This window comes from Rhagoletis zephyria, unplaced genomic scaffold, assembly GCF_001687245.7.
Source record: "Rhagoletis zephyria isolate East Lansing unplaced genomic scaffold, Rhagoletis_zephyria_1.1 Rzeph_scaffold_00641, whole genome shotgun sequence".
NCBI lineage: Eukaryota > Metazoa > Arthropoda > Insecta > Diptera > Tephritidae > Rhagoletis > Rhagoletis zephyria.
In genome coordinates, this window is record NW_016157725.1 from 190,437 (window position 1) to 204,859 (window position 14,423).

At 38.9% G+C, this 14,423-nt stretch overlaps 1 protein-coding gene across 1 annotated transcript in view; it reads right to left on the bottom strand.

Moving 5' to 3' along the window:
- LOC108360847 (protein doublesex-like) overlaps nt 1-13,733 on the bottom strand; it is a 33,050-nt gene extending 19,317 nt beyond the window's left edge. Inside the window, exon 1 of the mRNA XM_017613290.1 lies at nt 13,640-13,733. Coding sequence (XP_017468779.1) covers nt 13,640-13,733 — 94 coding nt within the window. The remainder of the gene's footprint in view (nt 1-13,639) is intronic.
- Nucleotides 13,734-14,423: the final 690 nt, after the last annotated feature.

The following is a 14,423-nucleotide window of genomic DNA, read 5'->3' on the forward strand; positions in this document are numbered from 1 at the left end:
ACCTTGCCCTAAAGTTTGGCACGTTACTTCTGGGACACCCTGTATGTACAGGGCCCTGCAGTAAAATTTAGAGACAGTCTCTTAAAGCGCTAGTTCCGTCCTACACATTTCAGAACCATCTCTGAACTTGTGCAAAACGGCTGCAGAGAGGGACAGTTGAAACTCTCGGTGTGTAAATGCACAAATTCTCACTTCTCGTACAATACGAAAATAGCTCAACGGGAAGACCTCCGCCTCTAATATCGTTGGTAACGAGCTCAAATTGCGGTGGAGGCAGTTGTGATTTTCAGATTTAAAAAACTTAAATTGAGTGCCGCTTAATATAAAAAAAATAAATAAAAATTTAATAGAATGCAATCTGTAAAAGAACACAAAAAACGAGATAATATCAAAAAATCGAATAATCAGAATTTTTTTGAATAAAAAACTTATTGTCGCAGATCTGTCTAAAATGGAACCAGCTTAGAATAGAAAAATAATCTAATAATCGTTTTTTAAAATTTTTTCTCATAGAAAAACTTACTGTCCCAGAACTGTCCAAAATGGAACCAGTTTAGAACTAGTTCGAAAGTTCTGCAGAGGGGGCCAATTTCCACTTCGTACGACATCGCCATGTAAAAAGAGACAGTTGAAAGCATTGCGTTGGGATAGATCGAGAACCAGTACCGCCTCTTAAAGAGCTAGTTCTGCGCTAGTCCTGAACTAGCGCGATTTACTGCAGGGTATGCACTCTTCGGCACACTCATACAGCATCAGGCAAAACACTGCTGGCCATAGTTGCCAACTTCGTGCTTTAAGCACTAGATTTAGTGCTTTTTGAAAACTAAAACGCCAAAAAAAAAATTACTTAGAGCCTAGTGCCCTTTTTAGTGCTTTTTTTTGAACTAATATATATCCGAGATAGTTAAAATCTGAAATAATTTGAAATGTTATAAGCTACGGTGTCTCATGAAGATGCGGAATTTACAAGAATATACAAACTTAAATGCACTAAAATACAACCATGATTGATAAAAAGCTAAAGTTGCAAACCCACCTTGTTGAATTCAGTGCTGCCACAGCTTTGAATATCTAAAAATTATTTCAGGTCTTAACTATATCGGAGTAATTTGAGTTCAGAAAAAAGCACTAAAAAAGGTACTAGGCACTAAATATTTTTTTTAGGCGTTTTAATTTTCAAAAAGCACTAAGTCTAGTGCTTAAAGCACAAGTTGGCAACTATGCCTAGTGGTGTGTCTTGGGACGCACCAAATCGTCTCTGACTAGTTAACCCAAACATTGCTTGACCAGCCGGTTGGCGTCTAGTGGTGTATCTTTGGACGCACTAAATCGTCTCCGGCTGGTTAATCCAAGCACGGCTCGACCAATCGGTTGGCGCCTAGTGGTGTGTTTTCGGACGCACTAAATCGTCTCCGGCTGACCGAGCCGCGGTTACCGCCGCCCCCATTCCAGCCCCTACTCAAGTAGTGTGCAATTATGGGAGCGGCGGTACCTGACAAGTCTCGCTAGTCTTGCTAGGTCGCTCCGCTCCATCGGTTGCCGAGTAACAGTACGAACCATCCATTGCTATTAGAAGTCATCCGCTGCCGAAGATTACCCGTCGGGCCACTCGCCGCTGGTCACCGTTGCTCAACAGCTGTTGAGACTCACCCGCCGTGCTGCTAGCGCTCTCAGCCGTTGGTGAGAATTACTCGCCGTGCCGCTCGCCGCTGGTCACCGTTGCTCAACAGTTGTTGAGACTCACCCACCGTGCTGCTAGCGCTCTTAACCGTTGCGGAGAATTATTCGCCGTGCCGCTCGCCGNAAAATCTGAAATAATTTGAAATGTTATAAGCTACGGTGTCTCATGAAGATGCGGAATTTACAAGAATATACAAACTTAAATGCACTAAAATACAACCATGATTGATAAAAAGGTAAAGTTTCAAACCCACCTTGTTGAATTCAGTGCTGCCACAGCTTTGAATATCTAAAAATTATTTCAGGTCTTAACTATATCGGAGTAATTTGAGTTCAGAAAAAAGCACTAAAAAAGGTACTAGGCACTAAATATTTTTTTTAGGCGTTTTAATTTTCAAAAAGCACTAAGTCTAGTGCTTAAAGCACAAGTTGGCAACTATGCCTAGTGGTGTGTCTTGGGACGCACCAAATCGTCTCTGACTAGTTAACCCAAACATTGCTTGACCAGCCGGTTGGCGTCTAGTGGTGTGTCTTCGGACGCACTAAATCGTCTCCGGCTGGTTAATCCAAGCACGGCTCGACCAATCGGTTGGCGCCTAGTGGTGTGTTTTCGGACGCACTAAATCGTCTCCGGCTGACCGAGCCGCGGTTACCGCCGCCCCCATTCCAGCCCCTACTCAAGTAGTGTGCAATTATGGGAGCGGCGGTACCTGACAAGTCTCGCTAGTCTTGCTAGGTCGCTCCGCTCCATCGGTTGCCGAGTAACAGTACGAACCATCCATTGCTATTAGAAGTCATCCGCTGCCGAAGATTACCCGTCGGGCCACTCGCCGCTGGTCACCGTTGCTCAACAGCTGTTGAGACTCACCCGCCGTGCTGCTAGCGCTCTCAGCCGTTGGTGAGAATTACTCGCCGTGCCGCTCGCCGCTGGTCACCGTTGCTCAACAGTTGTTGAGACTCACCCGCCGTGCTGCTAGCGCTCTTAACCGTTGCGGAGAATTATTCGCCGTGCCGCTCGCCCCTGGTCACCGTTGCTCAATAGTTGTTGAGACTCACCCGCCGTGCTGCTAGCGCTCTCAACCGTTGCGGAGAATTACTCGCCGTGCCGCCGCCGCTGGTCACCGTTGCTCAACAGTTGTTGAGACTCACCCACCGTGCTGCTAGCGCTCTCACCGTTGCTTCGCTGATGCCAAGAGTCACCCGCCGCGCTGCTAGCGCCCTCACCGTTGCTCCACCGCTCCAGAGAGTCATCCGCCGTGCTGCTAGCGCTCTCGTCGCCATCCACTCCGACCAGTGTTGCCACTTGAGTTTATTTTTAGGTACCAAAACGCCTACCAAATCAGTTTCCAAACTACCAAATATTTGTTCATTACTAAAACAAGATTTCTTGGATTNGGTCTTAACTATATCGGAGTAATTTGAGTTCAGAAAAAAGCACTAAAAAAGGTACTAGGCACTAAATATTTTTTTTAGGCGTTTTAATTTTCAAAAAGCACTAAGTCTAGTGCTTAAAGCACAAGTTGGCAACTATGCCTAGTGGTGTGTCTTGGGACGCACCAAATCGTCTCTGACTAGTTAACCCAAACATTGCTTGACCAGCCGGTTGGCGTCTAGTGGTGTATCTTTGGACGCACTAAATCGTCTCCGGCTGGTTAATCCAAGCACGGCTCGACCAATCGGTTGGCGCCTAGTGGTGTGTTTTCGGACGCACTAAATCGTCTCCGGCTGGTTAATCCAAGCACGGCTCGACCAATCGGTTGGCGCCTAGTGGTGTGTTTTCGGACGCACTAAATCGTCTCCGGCTGACCGAGCCGCGGTTACCGCCGCCCCCATTCCAGCCCCTACTCAAGTAGTGTGCAATTATGGGAGCGGCGGTACCTGACAAGTCTCGCTAGTCTTGCTAGGTCGCTCCGCTCCATCGGTTGCCGAGTAACAGTACGAACCATCCATTGCTATTAGAAGTCATCCGCTGCCGAAGATTACCCGTCGGGCCACTCGCCGCTGGTCACCGTTGCTCAACAGCTGTTGAGACTCACCCGCCGTGCTGCTAGCGCTCTCAGCCGTTGGTGAGAATTACTCGCCGTGCCGCTCGCCGCTGGTCACCGTTGCTCAACAGTTGTTGAGACTCACCCACCGTGCTGCTAGCGCTCTTAACCGTTGCGGAGAATTATTCGCCGTGCCGCTCGCCGCTGGTCACCGTTGCTCAATAGTTGTTGAGACTCACCCGCCGTGCTGCTAGCGCTCTCAACCGTTGCGGAGAATTACTCGCCGTGCCGCCGCCGCTGGTCACCGTTGCTCAACAGTTGTTGACACTCACCCACCGTGCTGCTAGCGCTCTCACCGTTGCTTCGCTGTTGCCAAGAGTCACCCGCCGCGCTGCTAGCGCCCTCACCGTTGCTCCACCGCTCCAGAGAGTCATCCGCCGTGCTGCTAGCGCTCTCGTCGCCATCCACTCCGACCAGTGTTGCCACTTGAGTTTATTTTTAGGTACCAAAACGCCTACCAAATCAGTTTCCAAACTACCAAATATTTGTTCATTACTAAAACAAGATTTCTTGGATTTACACGAATTGGCAGTATAATATTGTTTACAGTGTTGGTTAACCATTCATGCCAATCTTTAAGGTTAATCAAAACAAATTCGGGCTTTTAAACAAAAGAATTAACGTATTGCGTAAAAAAGCTTTTGTAAAAATATGATTACCTTTGAGGTTACTTCAATTCATATCAAACATTTTTAATGTTTAAAAAAACAAAATCAGACATTTTATGCATGTCAATAAAACAAAATTCCAAATCTTGTTTCAATTTGCATACTCTCACCCTTTTTTTTACCAATACACTCACACTTTGCAAATTGACTATCACCAATTTTTCTTTCAAGACGATTGGCAATTTTTCGTTCAATTTCAACAGATGATCGATCTTAGCTTTGGGAAGTGAGTTTTTGTATGTAGAAAATTTTGTGCTTAGTAAAATTTAGAAAAAGCAAAGAAAACTTATACGTGTGAGCATAGTGAAAGCAATGTTTTCAACATATAAACGCAAAGTAAGTGAACAAATCTTAATGCTAAGTTCGATTGAATTTTCAAAACATTTTTGGCTACCAAAAGCTTCATCAAACCAACCAAACTACCAAAGGAGAATGAAGCTACCAATTTTGGTCCAATCGGACCAAAACGGCAACGCTGACTCCGACCCGACCGACCGACAACAACGAACGTTACCAGTGTTGCCAGAACTTTTTGGACGAACCGGCTAAATTGGCAAATAAAACCGGCTAAAAACGGCTAAAATGTTCCAACTAAATTTCACATGATTTGTTTAAATAAATCACGAGTAAAAAGGCTATTTCTTGGAGAGAAGTTACAAATTCGAGATGAAAAAAAATTGGGCCGGCAAGAATTTGCAATTAGGAAAAACATATGATTGTGGCACAAGGTTGGATTTTTTGTCGACGATAATTTGAATAAACAAGTTCGTGAAATTTAAAAATTTGCAAACTGCAGCGATTTTAAAATGAAAAATATAATTTTATACTTGTTTACTTAATTAATTTAGTTAATTCCAATGATTTGAAAGGTACTCGGCAAAAAAACTGTATTCTTAACCGGAATGAAATCTCAACCAGAGTCGATATAGTAAACCCGACAAAGAAATTGAATCATATGTTGAAGAAAGTCGCACTGACGAGATATATACACGTAGATCCTGTTTTTTGCCCCTCTGAAAGAATTTTAAAAATTCTATACAAATTTCTTTTGTTTGAAATGCAACCGTGGACACTAGCTGGCAGAAAAGCTTGCAAATTTGCATTCGTACAGAAAATTGCAAGTTTCTCTACATGAGAGAGAATTTGGGAGCCTTTTTTCTTACTATCTGATATTTTGAGTAATAATTCCCACTGAATTTTCGACGAACAAACCCATTGTCTTCCCTACAAGGCCTTTTCAGACTGACCGATTCTGAATACACTCAAATAGAAACCAATACACATAAAAAACGCTGTAAAAATTTCCCTTCAATTTTAAGGCAGTAAAACAACGACCTTAAGTTAACATCAACCGAGGCCATATGTTGACAAGGGATGCAAAATCACAGTTACACAAAAGAACTGGTCAGATTTTTCAGAAATCTCTTCAATTCTGATGTAAAATATGATACCAAAAGACTGCAGATCTCCCATTTGGATTACCGGTCATATGACCGGCAGATGTCTCGTAGGATTCCCAGAGAGTTTTGCTTTACATACAAATTTGTGATATTTTATTTTCATTTTGACTCACTTCAGTGTTAGTTCCTTTAATTGAAGTTGGCATTCGGTTTTTGGAATTTAAATGAGTTCCCAGCAAAAAAGTTTGTTTAAAAATATATATACATATGTATGTGTACATAGTGCTTGAAAATATCAATTTTTCCCTTACTTTAAACCTTTGGGAGTGGGCAAACATGATATTTTGTAATTTAGGCAGAGTTGAAAATGCGCTATCTGGGAAGACAATATCTACATGTAATATTTATTCTGTTTGTTGGCATTATATCCAAACACAAACGCATCTTAAGTATCTTAACAGAGAAACAATTTCTTATTTTCTAAGTTTGCGAATAAAACTTCACACTTAAAATTAAGACATTTATAACAAACATTTTATGAAGAAAATCCCTTCTTCGTTTAAAGTAAAAATAAGCGAAATCGGCCCAATTTCATACAACCCTGCCTGACATGAAAATTTTCTCCACGATAAGGCTAGTAGCCATTTCTAACAGATTTTGGGTCGCTTAGTCAAAAATGGAAACATATATACGTATTTGAAATTTAAGAATACAAGGCAAATAACAAAATCGGCTAAAAACGGCTAATTTTTTTCTACAAAACGGCTAACAAATCGGCTGCTGGCTAAATCGAAATTTCTCCGGCTGTTTGCTATCGCAACCGGCTAAATCTAGCCGCAAAACGGCTAAAATGGCAACACTGAACGTTACCTCGCACTCTCTCGCTCCCTCTCCCACTCTCTCTCTCTCTTTGGACATAAGGTTGCTGGCACTCTAGTCATAGCGCTGTGTGTATTTGTTCGAAATAGTATGTTTTATTTGGTGGAGGTTAGTGGGACCTTCGCTGAACTATGGATCGGCTAAGCTCACCTCAGCCTTCGACAAACCCCACCTCATATATTTCTTCCGTCTTATTATGGGCTTTAATTGTACATTTTTTACATTAATGTGCAACGTGTAAAAAACAAAAATAAATTAAATAAAAATTTTTCTTTTTGATTTTTTTAATTATAGCATTTTTAAAAATTTTAATTTTACATAAAAACATTGCCTATAATGTCAACTTAAAGTACCTAAATAGGCGTGATGGGTTACTTATGCGTTTGGACTCTAGATCGTCTAACGCTAGAGCATAGGGTTGCCAGACGTACTGCTTTTAGGAGTAAACGTACTCCTTTTTATTGCCATGTACTCCCAAAAAAATATATGGAAATGTACTCCTTTATTAGTTTTGTGCTTCTTGTGTACTCCTTTTCCAGCTATTAATATTTTATCATATACAGGGTGTAAAATAATAACTGGTGCACAGTTTTTTTTTTTTTTAATAAAAGGAACCTTTATTGTTAATTATCCACAGATTTTACTTAGTTTTTTTTAATTCGTTTTAAATTTAAACCTTCTTTTGGGTTTACCGGCGGTAATCACTTTGAGATAAAAGCGCAAGTAAATAAAGTAGTTTTTATTGTTAATTTTCCACAGATTTTACTGAATTTTTTTTAATTCGTTTTTAAATTTTAACCTTCATTTGGGTTTACCAGCGGGTTCCGGAGAAAAGGGCAAGCGGCACGCAAGTCTTCGTCGGTTACTTTATTACCTATCTTCTGTAACCATAGGCTAATTTCCCCCATTCGGGTTCTTCATACTCCGTGTTTTGTCCAACATAAGGCCTCATATTCAGCAATCGAAAAGAATCGGAACTGGTGACTAGGAGGTCATTCATTCGCCCAACCCTACACAGTTTTTTTCTTTTTTTTATACAAAGTCTAAGAAACAAGCAATTTTTAGTAAAAAAAAAAGACTTCAACTCTCATATAAAAAAAAATATGTGTATATATATCTCATGATCCACTGATCGGATCTTAACCAGATTAGTATGAGACCACCTCTGAGACACTACCTTTCCGATGCATGAATTATCGAAATCGGCTGACGTGGTCCAAAGTTATGCGGTAACATACATAAAAAAAAAAAAAACAAAAAAAATATTCCGACGAACTGATAACCTCCCCCTTTTTTGGAAGTCGGTTAAAAATACACATGAAAAAGCCGTGCGTGCCGCATGTACTTATCTCTCAAAACTGGCAAATGCAAATAAGGATAAAAATTTTAAAACAGTAAAATTAAAGTGCTTAGGGATTATAACCTTTACTACATAGAATTCTCCTTCCTGTGTTGTCAAAAGTGTATAACACATCTTGTGGATATAACTCCGGCTTCGGTATCCACTCGGCACTTAAATCCTTTCTGCGTAGGCGGCCTTCGGCCGCGCTTAGGGATTATAACCTTTACTACATAGAATTCTCCTTCCTGTGTTGTCAAAAGTGTATAACACATCTTGTGGATATAACTCCGGCTTCGGTATCCACTCGGCACTTAAATCCTTTCTGCGTAGGCGGCCTTCGGCCGCGCTTAGGGATTATAACCTCTACTAAGTGGAATTAAAAAAAAATGTGCTCCTTTTTTATGTCTTGTACTGCTTTTTTTCTATCGAAAATATAAATGTACTCCTTTCTCCGTTTTAAAATCTGGCAACCCTTATGGAGCAATATATTAAATAGACATTAAAATTGTATGAAATTATATATTTTTGAAAGAGGAAAGGTGTGTAAAAAACAAAAATAATATGAATAAATAATATTAGCTTTACTAAAGGTCTCAAATCATGAAAATCCCTTCAAGGAAATGGCAGAATTGAACTTTGTTGCAAGTTCACATGGGAAATCTGCTTACGACGCGATGGGAGGAAATTTTAAGAGACTAGCAGCTAGAGCAAGTCTTCAGCTCCTAATGTTACAACAAATTCCAATACCCGAAGCCCTCTACCAATGGGATGCCTGTAAAAAATAACTGCAACTAACTTTTCAGTGGACTTTATTTCGACTATGACTATTAATTCTATTTTAAGCTAGTTTAAGAGGTTAAATAACATCAAGTTAAGCAACTTCATATCCTTATTAAACGAATCTTTAAATCAATAAATATTTTTTTCGTTTTAGTTCTTGTAATAAAAGCATATGAAAAGCAAAGCATATGCTATACATATGCTGCTTAGAAATAAAGCCTTTTCAACAGCCTTCGGATTAAAACCTCGATTGCAATAACTCATTAAACTTATAATATAATTGTATTTGAATTAATATTTAAAACAGGTGGAATCCCTCTTCAAAAACCTCAGAAAACTCTACATATTCAAGCTGAATCTGTCAAATTTAAACGCGACTTTTAAAACAGGTGATAACCCTTTTCGAAATATTTTCCTACTAAAACTCTATTAAAACCTTCATTTCTGACGTCCGTATTGTGATACACATTCCAATTATCACATTCCTTTAATTAAAGAATAATTTGATTTTTTAAAAAGGTGGAAACCTCCTACATGTAGTTGAGAATAAAACTCTCGATTGATACCCATATTGTAGTAATTAATTTAAATTAAATAATATTTTAAATGTTCAATCTGAAGGTTTCATAGCAATATTTTATTTGACACCCATATATTAATTTTTCAGATAACTTGCGAATAATTAATTTAAGTTTGGCTTTTCGAACCGGTGGCAACACTTTCCAAAATACTTTCAACTACAACTTTTTAAGCCTCTTGTCATCCATTCTTTAATATAATTTTCAAATAAATAATGCCCTTAATTCACGTCGAATTTGATTTTTAAACAGGTGGCAGCCCTCCTCCACGAGTATGGAATGGATATTATGTACATAAATACATATATGTATGTATCTATACCAAGTTCCTGCACTCTATCAAAATATTTTCTGAGATATGATATGCGGTATGAAAATTCCGTTATATGGGAGGTGCCATGCCCCCTCGTATAATCGCGATTAAATCTAGTTGGCTAAATGGCACCAGTGTACAAAATTTAGTGGGAATCGGTTGAGTAAGTGACACAAATTTCTACAGGTTGCATCGGGTGAGCAACAATTTATCGATGAGAAAACGAAAACTCGTATATTGAGACGATAAAGTGGCCGCTAATCTAAAGGTTAGATGAGAAACCGGTCCTAAATCATAAATTGAATGAAAATAACAGATTAAATCAATCAAATGATTAATCGTTGCCACCCATAGCCACACAATACTTTTCATATTAGTTTGCATAAATAAGTTTTCCTCATGTTGGTGAAAAATATATGTAGCTTTAGAATTTAGGGGAGCGAAATATTTGCAAAATTCGCAATAATTCACAAACAAAAGCCAATCCGTTAAAAATAATTAACTTGTAGTAAGCTTTTTTACGGGATTTCTATAAATACCTCACTTTTATTTAGCTATGACAAAACCAACTTAAGGATGAGTTGCAAAGTCATGCAGGAGTCATGCAGACGTAATGGTACTTTGTTTTCTTTAAACAGGTTGTTAAGTAAAGGGGATTTTTTGTAGTTCAAGAGGCAACACTAACTCTATTTGGTTGTTTTCATTTTTTCTTTTATGCTTATTCGTAAAAGAGTACAAACTATTGTAATAAACCTACAGTTAGGGTTCAATCGATACCACTAAGGTATTACTCTAATGAGTACCTGTACTCAAAGGACTGAAAGTATCGATTCCTACTCAGTATCGGCATAGTATCGAGTACTTACATGAATTGTTTTCATCTTCTCTTTCGAAAGCCAATAAAGTTGCAGGTATAGAAAACGTATATATTTAAGTTATTTAGTAAGAATACAAAATAATTATTAATTAATATTTGTGGCACATTACCAAGGAACAGTATTGGTTATAATTTTTTCAGTCACATGAGTGTATAGGTCACCCAATATGGATAAGTTTCGGATTTTTATTTTCAAATTAGGTTTATTCACTTTTTTTATAAATAATATGGCTCATTCCATAACAAAAACCTTGTTAATCCAAGTTTAAAACTTTGTACAAAAATTAAAAGCAAATCAACAAAGTTTCAGCAAAGAACGTAAATAATAAGAAGGGACTACTTGTGCCTCCTCTTTTGCGCAAGGTCACCCCTATAAGTATACAGCGCACTGCATCATTTACAAACTAGTTATGAAAAAAATTGTATTGTTTCTTTTGATACATTGCTGAGGAACAATATTAGTTATAATTACATATATGACTTCATATAAGTATATTATTTACAAAATATTTATGAAAAAAATAGCTTTTGGGGCACACTGCCAAGAAACAACAACTTTCTAAATGCTTTCCAGACAAGCGATTTCTCTACTACATGACCGCACTTTTCGCGAAAACTCTAATAACCGGCGTCATTTGTTGAGTTGCTGTTGCATGATAAAACTAGTAGAAATTACTCTTTCGATACCAAGTACTTTTTTTCGATACTTACTCGATACTGAACAAAAAGGTATCGAGTAAAAAAATACTTGGTATCAAAAGAAAAGTATCGAGTATTTACTTGTATCGATTGAAGCCTACCTATAGTAAATCAGATCATTGCAAACGATTGAAGTGAACGCATTGCATTTGTATTTCAGCGATTGGACTCGAAGCGGCCCACAACAACAACTTCCGTAACAAGGCAAATATTGAATTTGTTTGCTCCGTCACAAAAAGGCTTGTGACTTAATATTTTGGGACACTTTCGAGTTTTGTATAATTTACTATCATCGGTCGTGCCGAATTTCGAGAAAGTACGGGAAGTCCATAATCTTTCGCCGCGTGAAATCTTTGATTTAGCTGTTACTCGGCGGACTACCTGTTTGTCGATTTGCATCGCAGTCGCAGTTACGCCATTTGCTCCATCGCCTTATATAGTTTGCTGTTTTCGCTAGAGGTCACCTTGGACTCTTCGGTTAAAACATCACCGACTATGATTAAATAGTACAAGGTTCGGTAAACTGACAGTTGTCTCTCTCGCACCGCTCCCTTAGCAGTGGCACCGTGTTGCTTCTTTGCAAACTTACTTGGAAAAAGTGTAGCTTTGGTGTGAAATAGAAGTATAAGATTTGTGCAGTATGTTTATTTGTATATACATATGAAGCACATTTAACTGATTAAAACATAAACTTTTTTTAAATTGGATGTTTACATAAAACTCGCAGTCGTGTTATACTAATTTTGAGCCCTTTTGCAGTTTTTATATAGCTAAATAGCATATAAATTACGTAATTCACTTAGATATTGTAATATTACGTTCAATATTTCGTTTAAAATGCCAGATTTCCTGCAAATACATTAGAATCTACAAAAGGAATTTCCCTACTAATTGCCTACTTTGGGTCATTTTCTACTGCCATTTACGCACCAAGGGATTTCATTCTTCGTGTTTCTCTGTCCTTCGTAAATGCAACCTTTTGTAAGGGAGTGTCAAACCGCGGCTGTCAATAATTATCTAACCTTGTATTATTGAATCATGATCACCGACCTCTAACTATCATTGTTGTACATTACAACAACTTGTTTAGCTCAAAGTCATTGCAATTGGTGAAACCATGTCACTTAATAATAATAGGGCTATTCGCGATCCGGTGCAAATGGCCTAGCATCATTGCATTGCAAATTTGTATTGCAAATTATTTGCAATACACAAACAAAATACACGCATTTGCATTTGTCATGGCTTGACAAATTTGCAATACCGAAAATCCCTAGCATAAAAATGCTATGCATTGCAACTCTGGTTGACATTTCTATCAGCTGATTAAAAAAGTTTTACCATGACAGTTTAATAAAGGTCGCTCACAATCCATGGCATATTTCTGCAATTGCATAAATTTGTCAGCTCTTATGCACCGAATCGCGAATAGCCCTAATAATAATAGGTTGGCGCTTACACATATGTTAGTGTTTGGCCAAGCTTCTCCTCCGATTTGTGGCGTACGCCTTGATGTTGTCACACAAAGCGGAGGAACCCACAGTTTTACGCCGACTCCGAACGGCGATTGTATTTTTATGAGAAGCTGTTTTTCATGGCAGAAATACACTCGGAGGTTTGCCATTGCCTGCCGAAGGACGACCGCTGTTAAGATAAAACCTTTTTTCTATATTTTTTTTGCGATATTGCTTTGACCAGGGTTTGAACCCAGGTGCTGCGGAATGGAAGCGCGCACTGCTTACCACTGCACCATGTCACTTGCCGAGCATTTATCCCAACGAAATATAATTATCAAAGCGATTGAGCGAATCAAGACCGACATTGAAGCACATAGTCGAGGAGAAGGGAGAGTACTGTCCTCTATAGAATTGAAGTATCGTCTCGACGTGCTTGATAATTATTATCAGCAAGCTCTTCAGCTTCAAACCTCGGTTGAAAGGGTTGACATTGAAGATGACACACGAAGTACCATCGATTCCTTGTACATCACTATTAAAACTTCAATTTGGACTAAAACCAGCATAGATTCCGGCCTGTCACATAATTCGACATTAGCAGAAAATTCTGTGATTGTCGCTACATCAAAACTGCCCAAACTGAAACTACCATCATTTTCCGGGAAATACTCGGAATATAAACATTTTATTGTATCATTCTCGCAAATTATTGACAGAGAACAGGGTCTTAGTAATATCGAGAAATTCAACCATATGCTCAACTGCCTTAAGGGGCAAGCCCTTGAAACGGTTCAAGCATTTCCCGTGACGAACGAAAACTACTGTAAGGCACTGGAGCGACTCAAATTACGATACGATAATGACTCATTGATTTTCTTGGAAAATATTAATATGCTTTTCGATAAGCAACCACTGACTTACCCACTCTACACTTGCGTAGTATTATAGATAAAGTATCGGCGCTGTTCGGATCTTTATCTTCGCTTGGCGCCGATATAGAGATTGCTAACGCCATGCTCATTCATTTAGTGATTACCAAAATTGACGAGGAATCACGAAAAAGTGGAAAGAGTCAGCTGACCTTTCAAAACTGCCGCTTTGGTCCGATTGTTCAAAGATTTTAGAACGACGGTGTCAATATACGTATTGATAACGTTCTCCTTTTTGTGAAGTCGGTTAAAAACAAATACACCAGAGGGTCAATTCCCGTTCTGCGTTATCGTGAGTGATAAAAATAACACCGTCACACCGCATTTATTTCGGTGTTAATTTTATACTTTCCACTTCATTTCACCATAACGCAGAACGGGAAATGACCCTCTGCAAGCTTTCAGCGTGAAATGATTTCAGGGTAAATTTTCCAAAGCTCCCAATAAACTTAAAGCAAATAATGAAATCATCAAAACAATTTCAGTCCTCACATTAAAGCTAAAGGAGCATAAAGTTTGCATTGTTTTTTCTTGTTTTCGTAGACATTTTAAGAGTAGGGGTGCCGCGCAATTTTTTTAGCACAACAGGTGGCAGCGGTGCAGCGGTGAAAAAAGTTTGGGAACCCCTGGTATAGACAGTAGCCAACCTTTTTGGGTTGTTGTTGTAGTAATCGTTGTTGTTGTAGCTATATTCACCCTTGAGGAAGGCACTGGGTTGTGTGCTGCTATTTAATGACCTTCTTCAGAATTTTTCTTAGATTTCAGGGTTGGTTGCT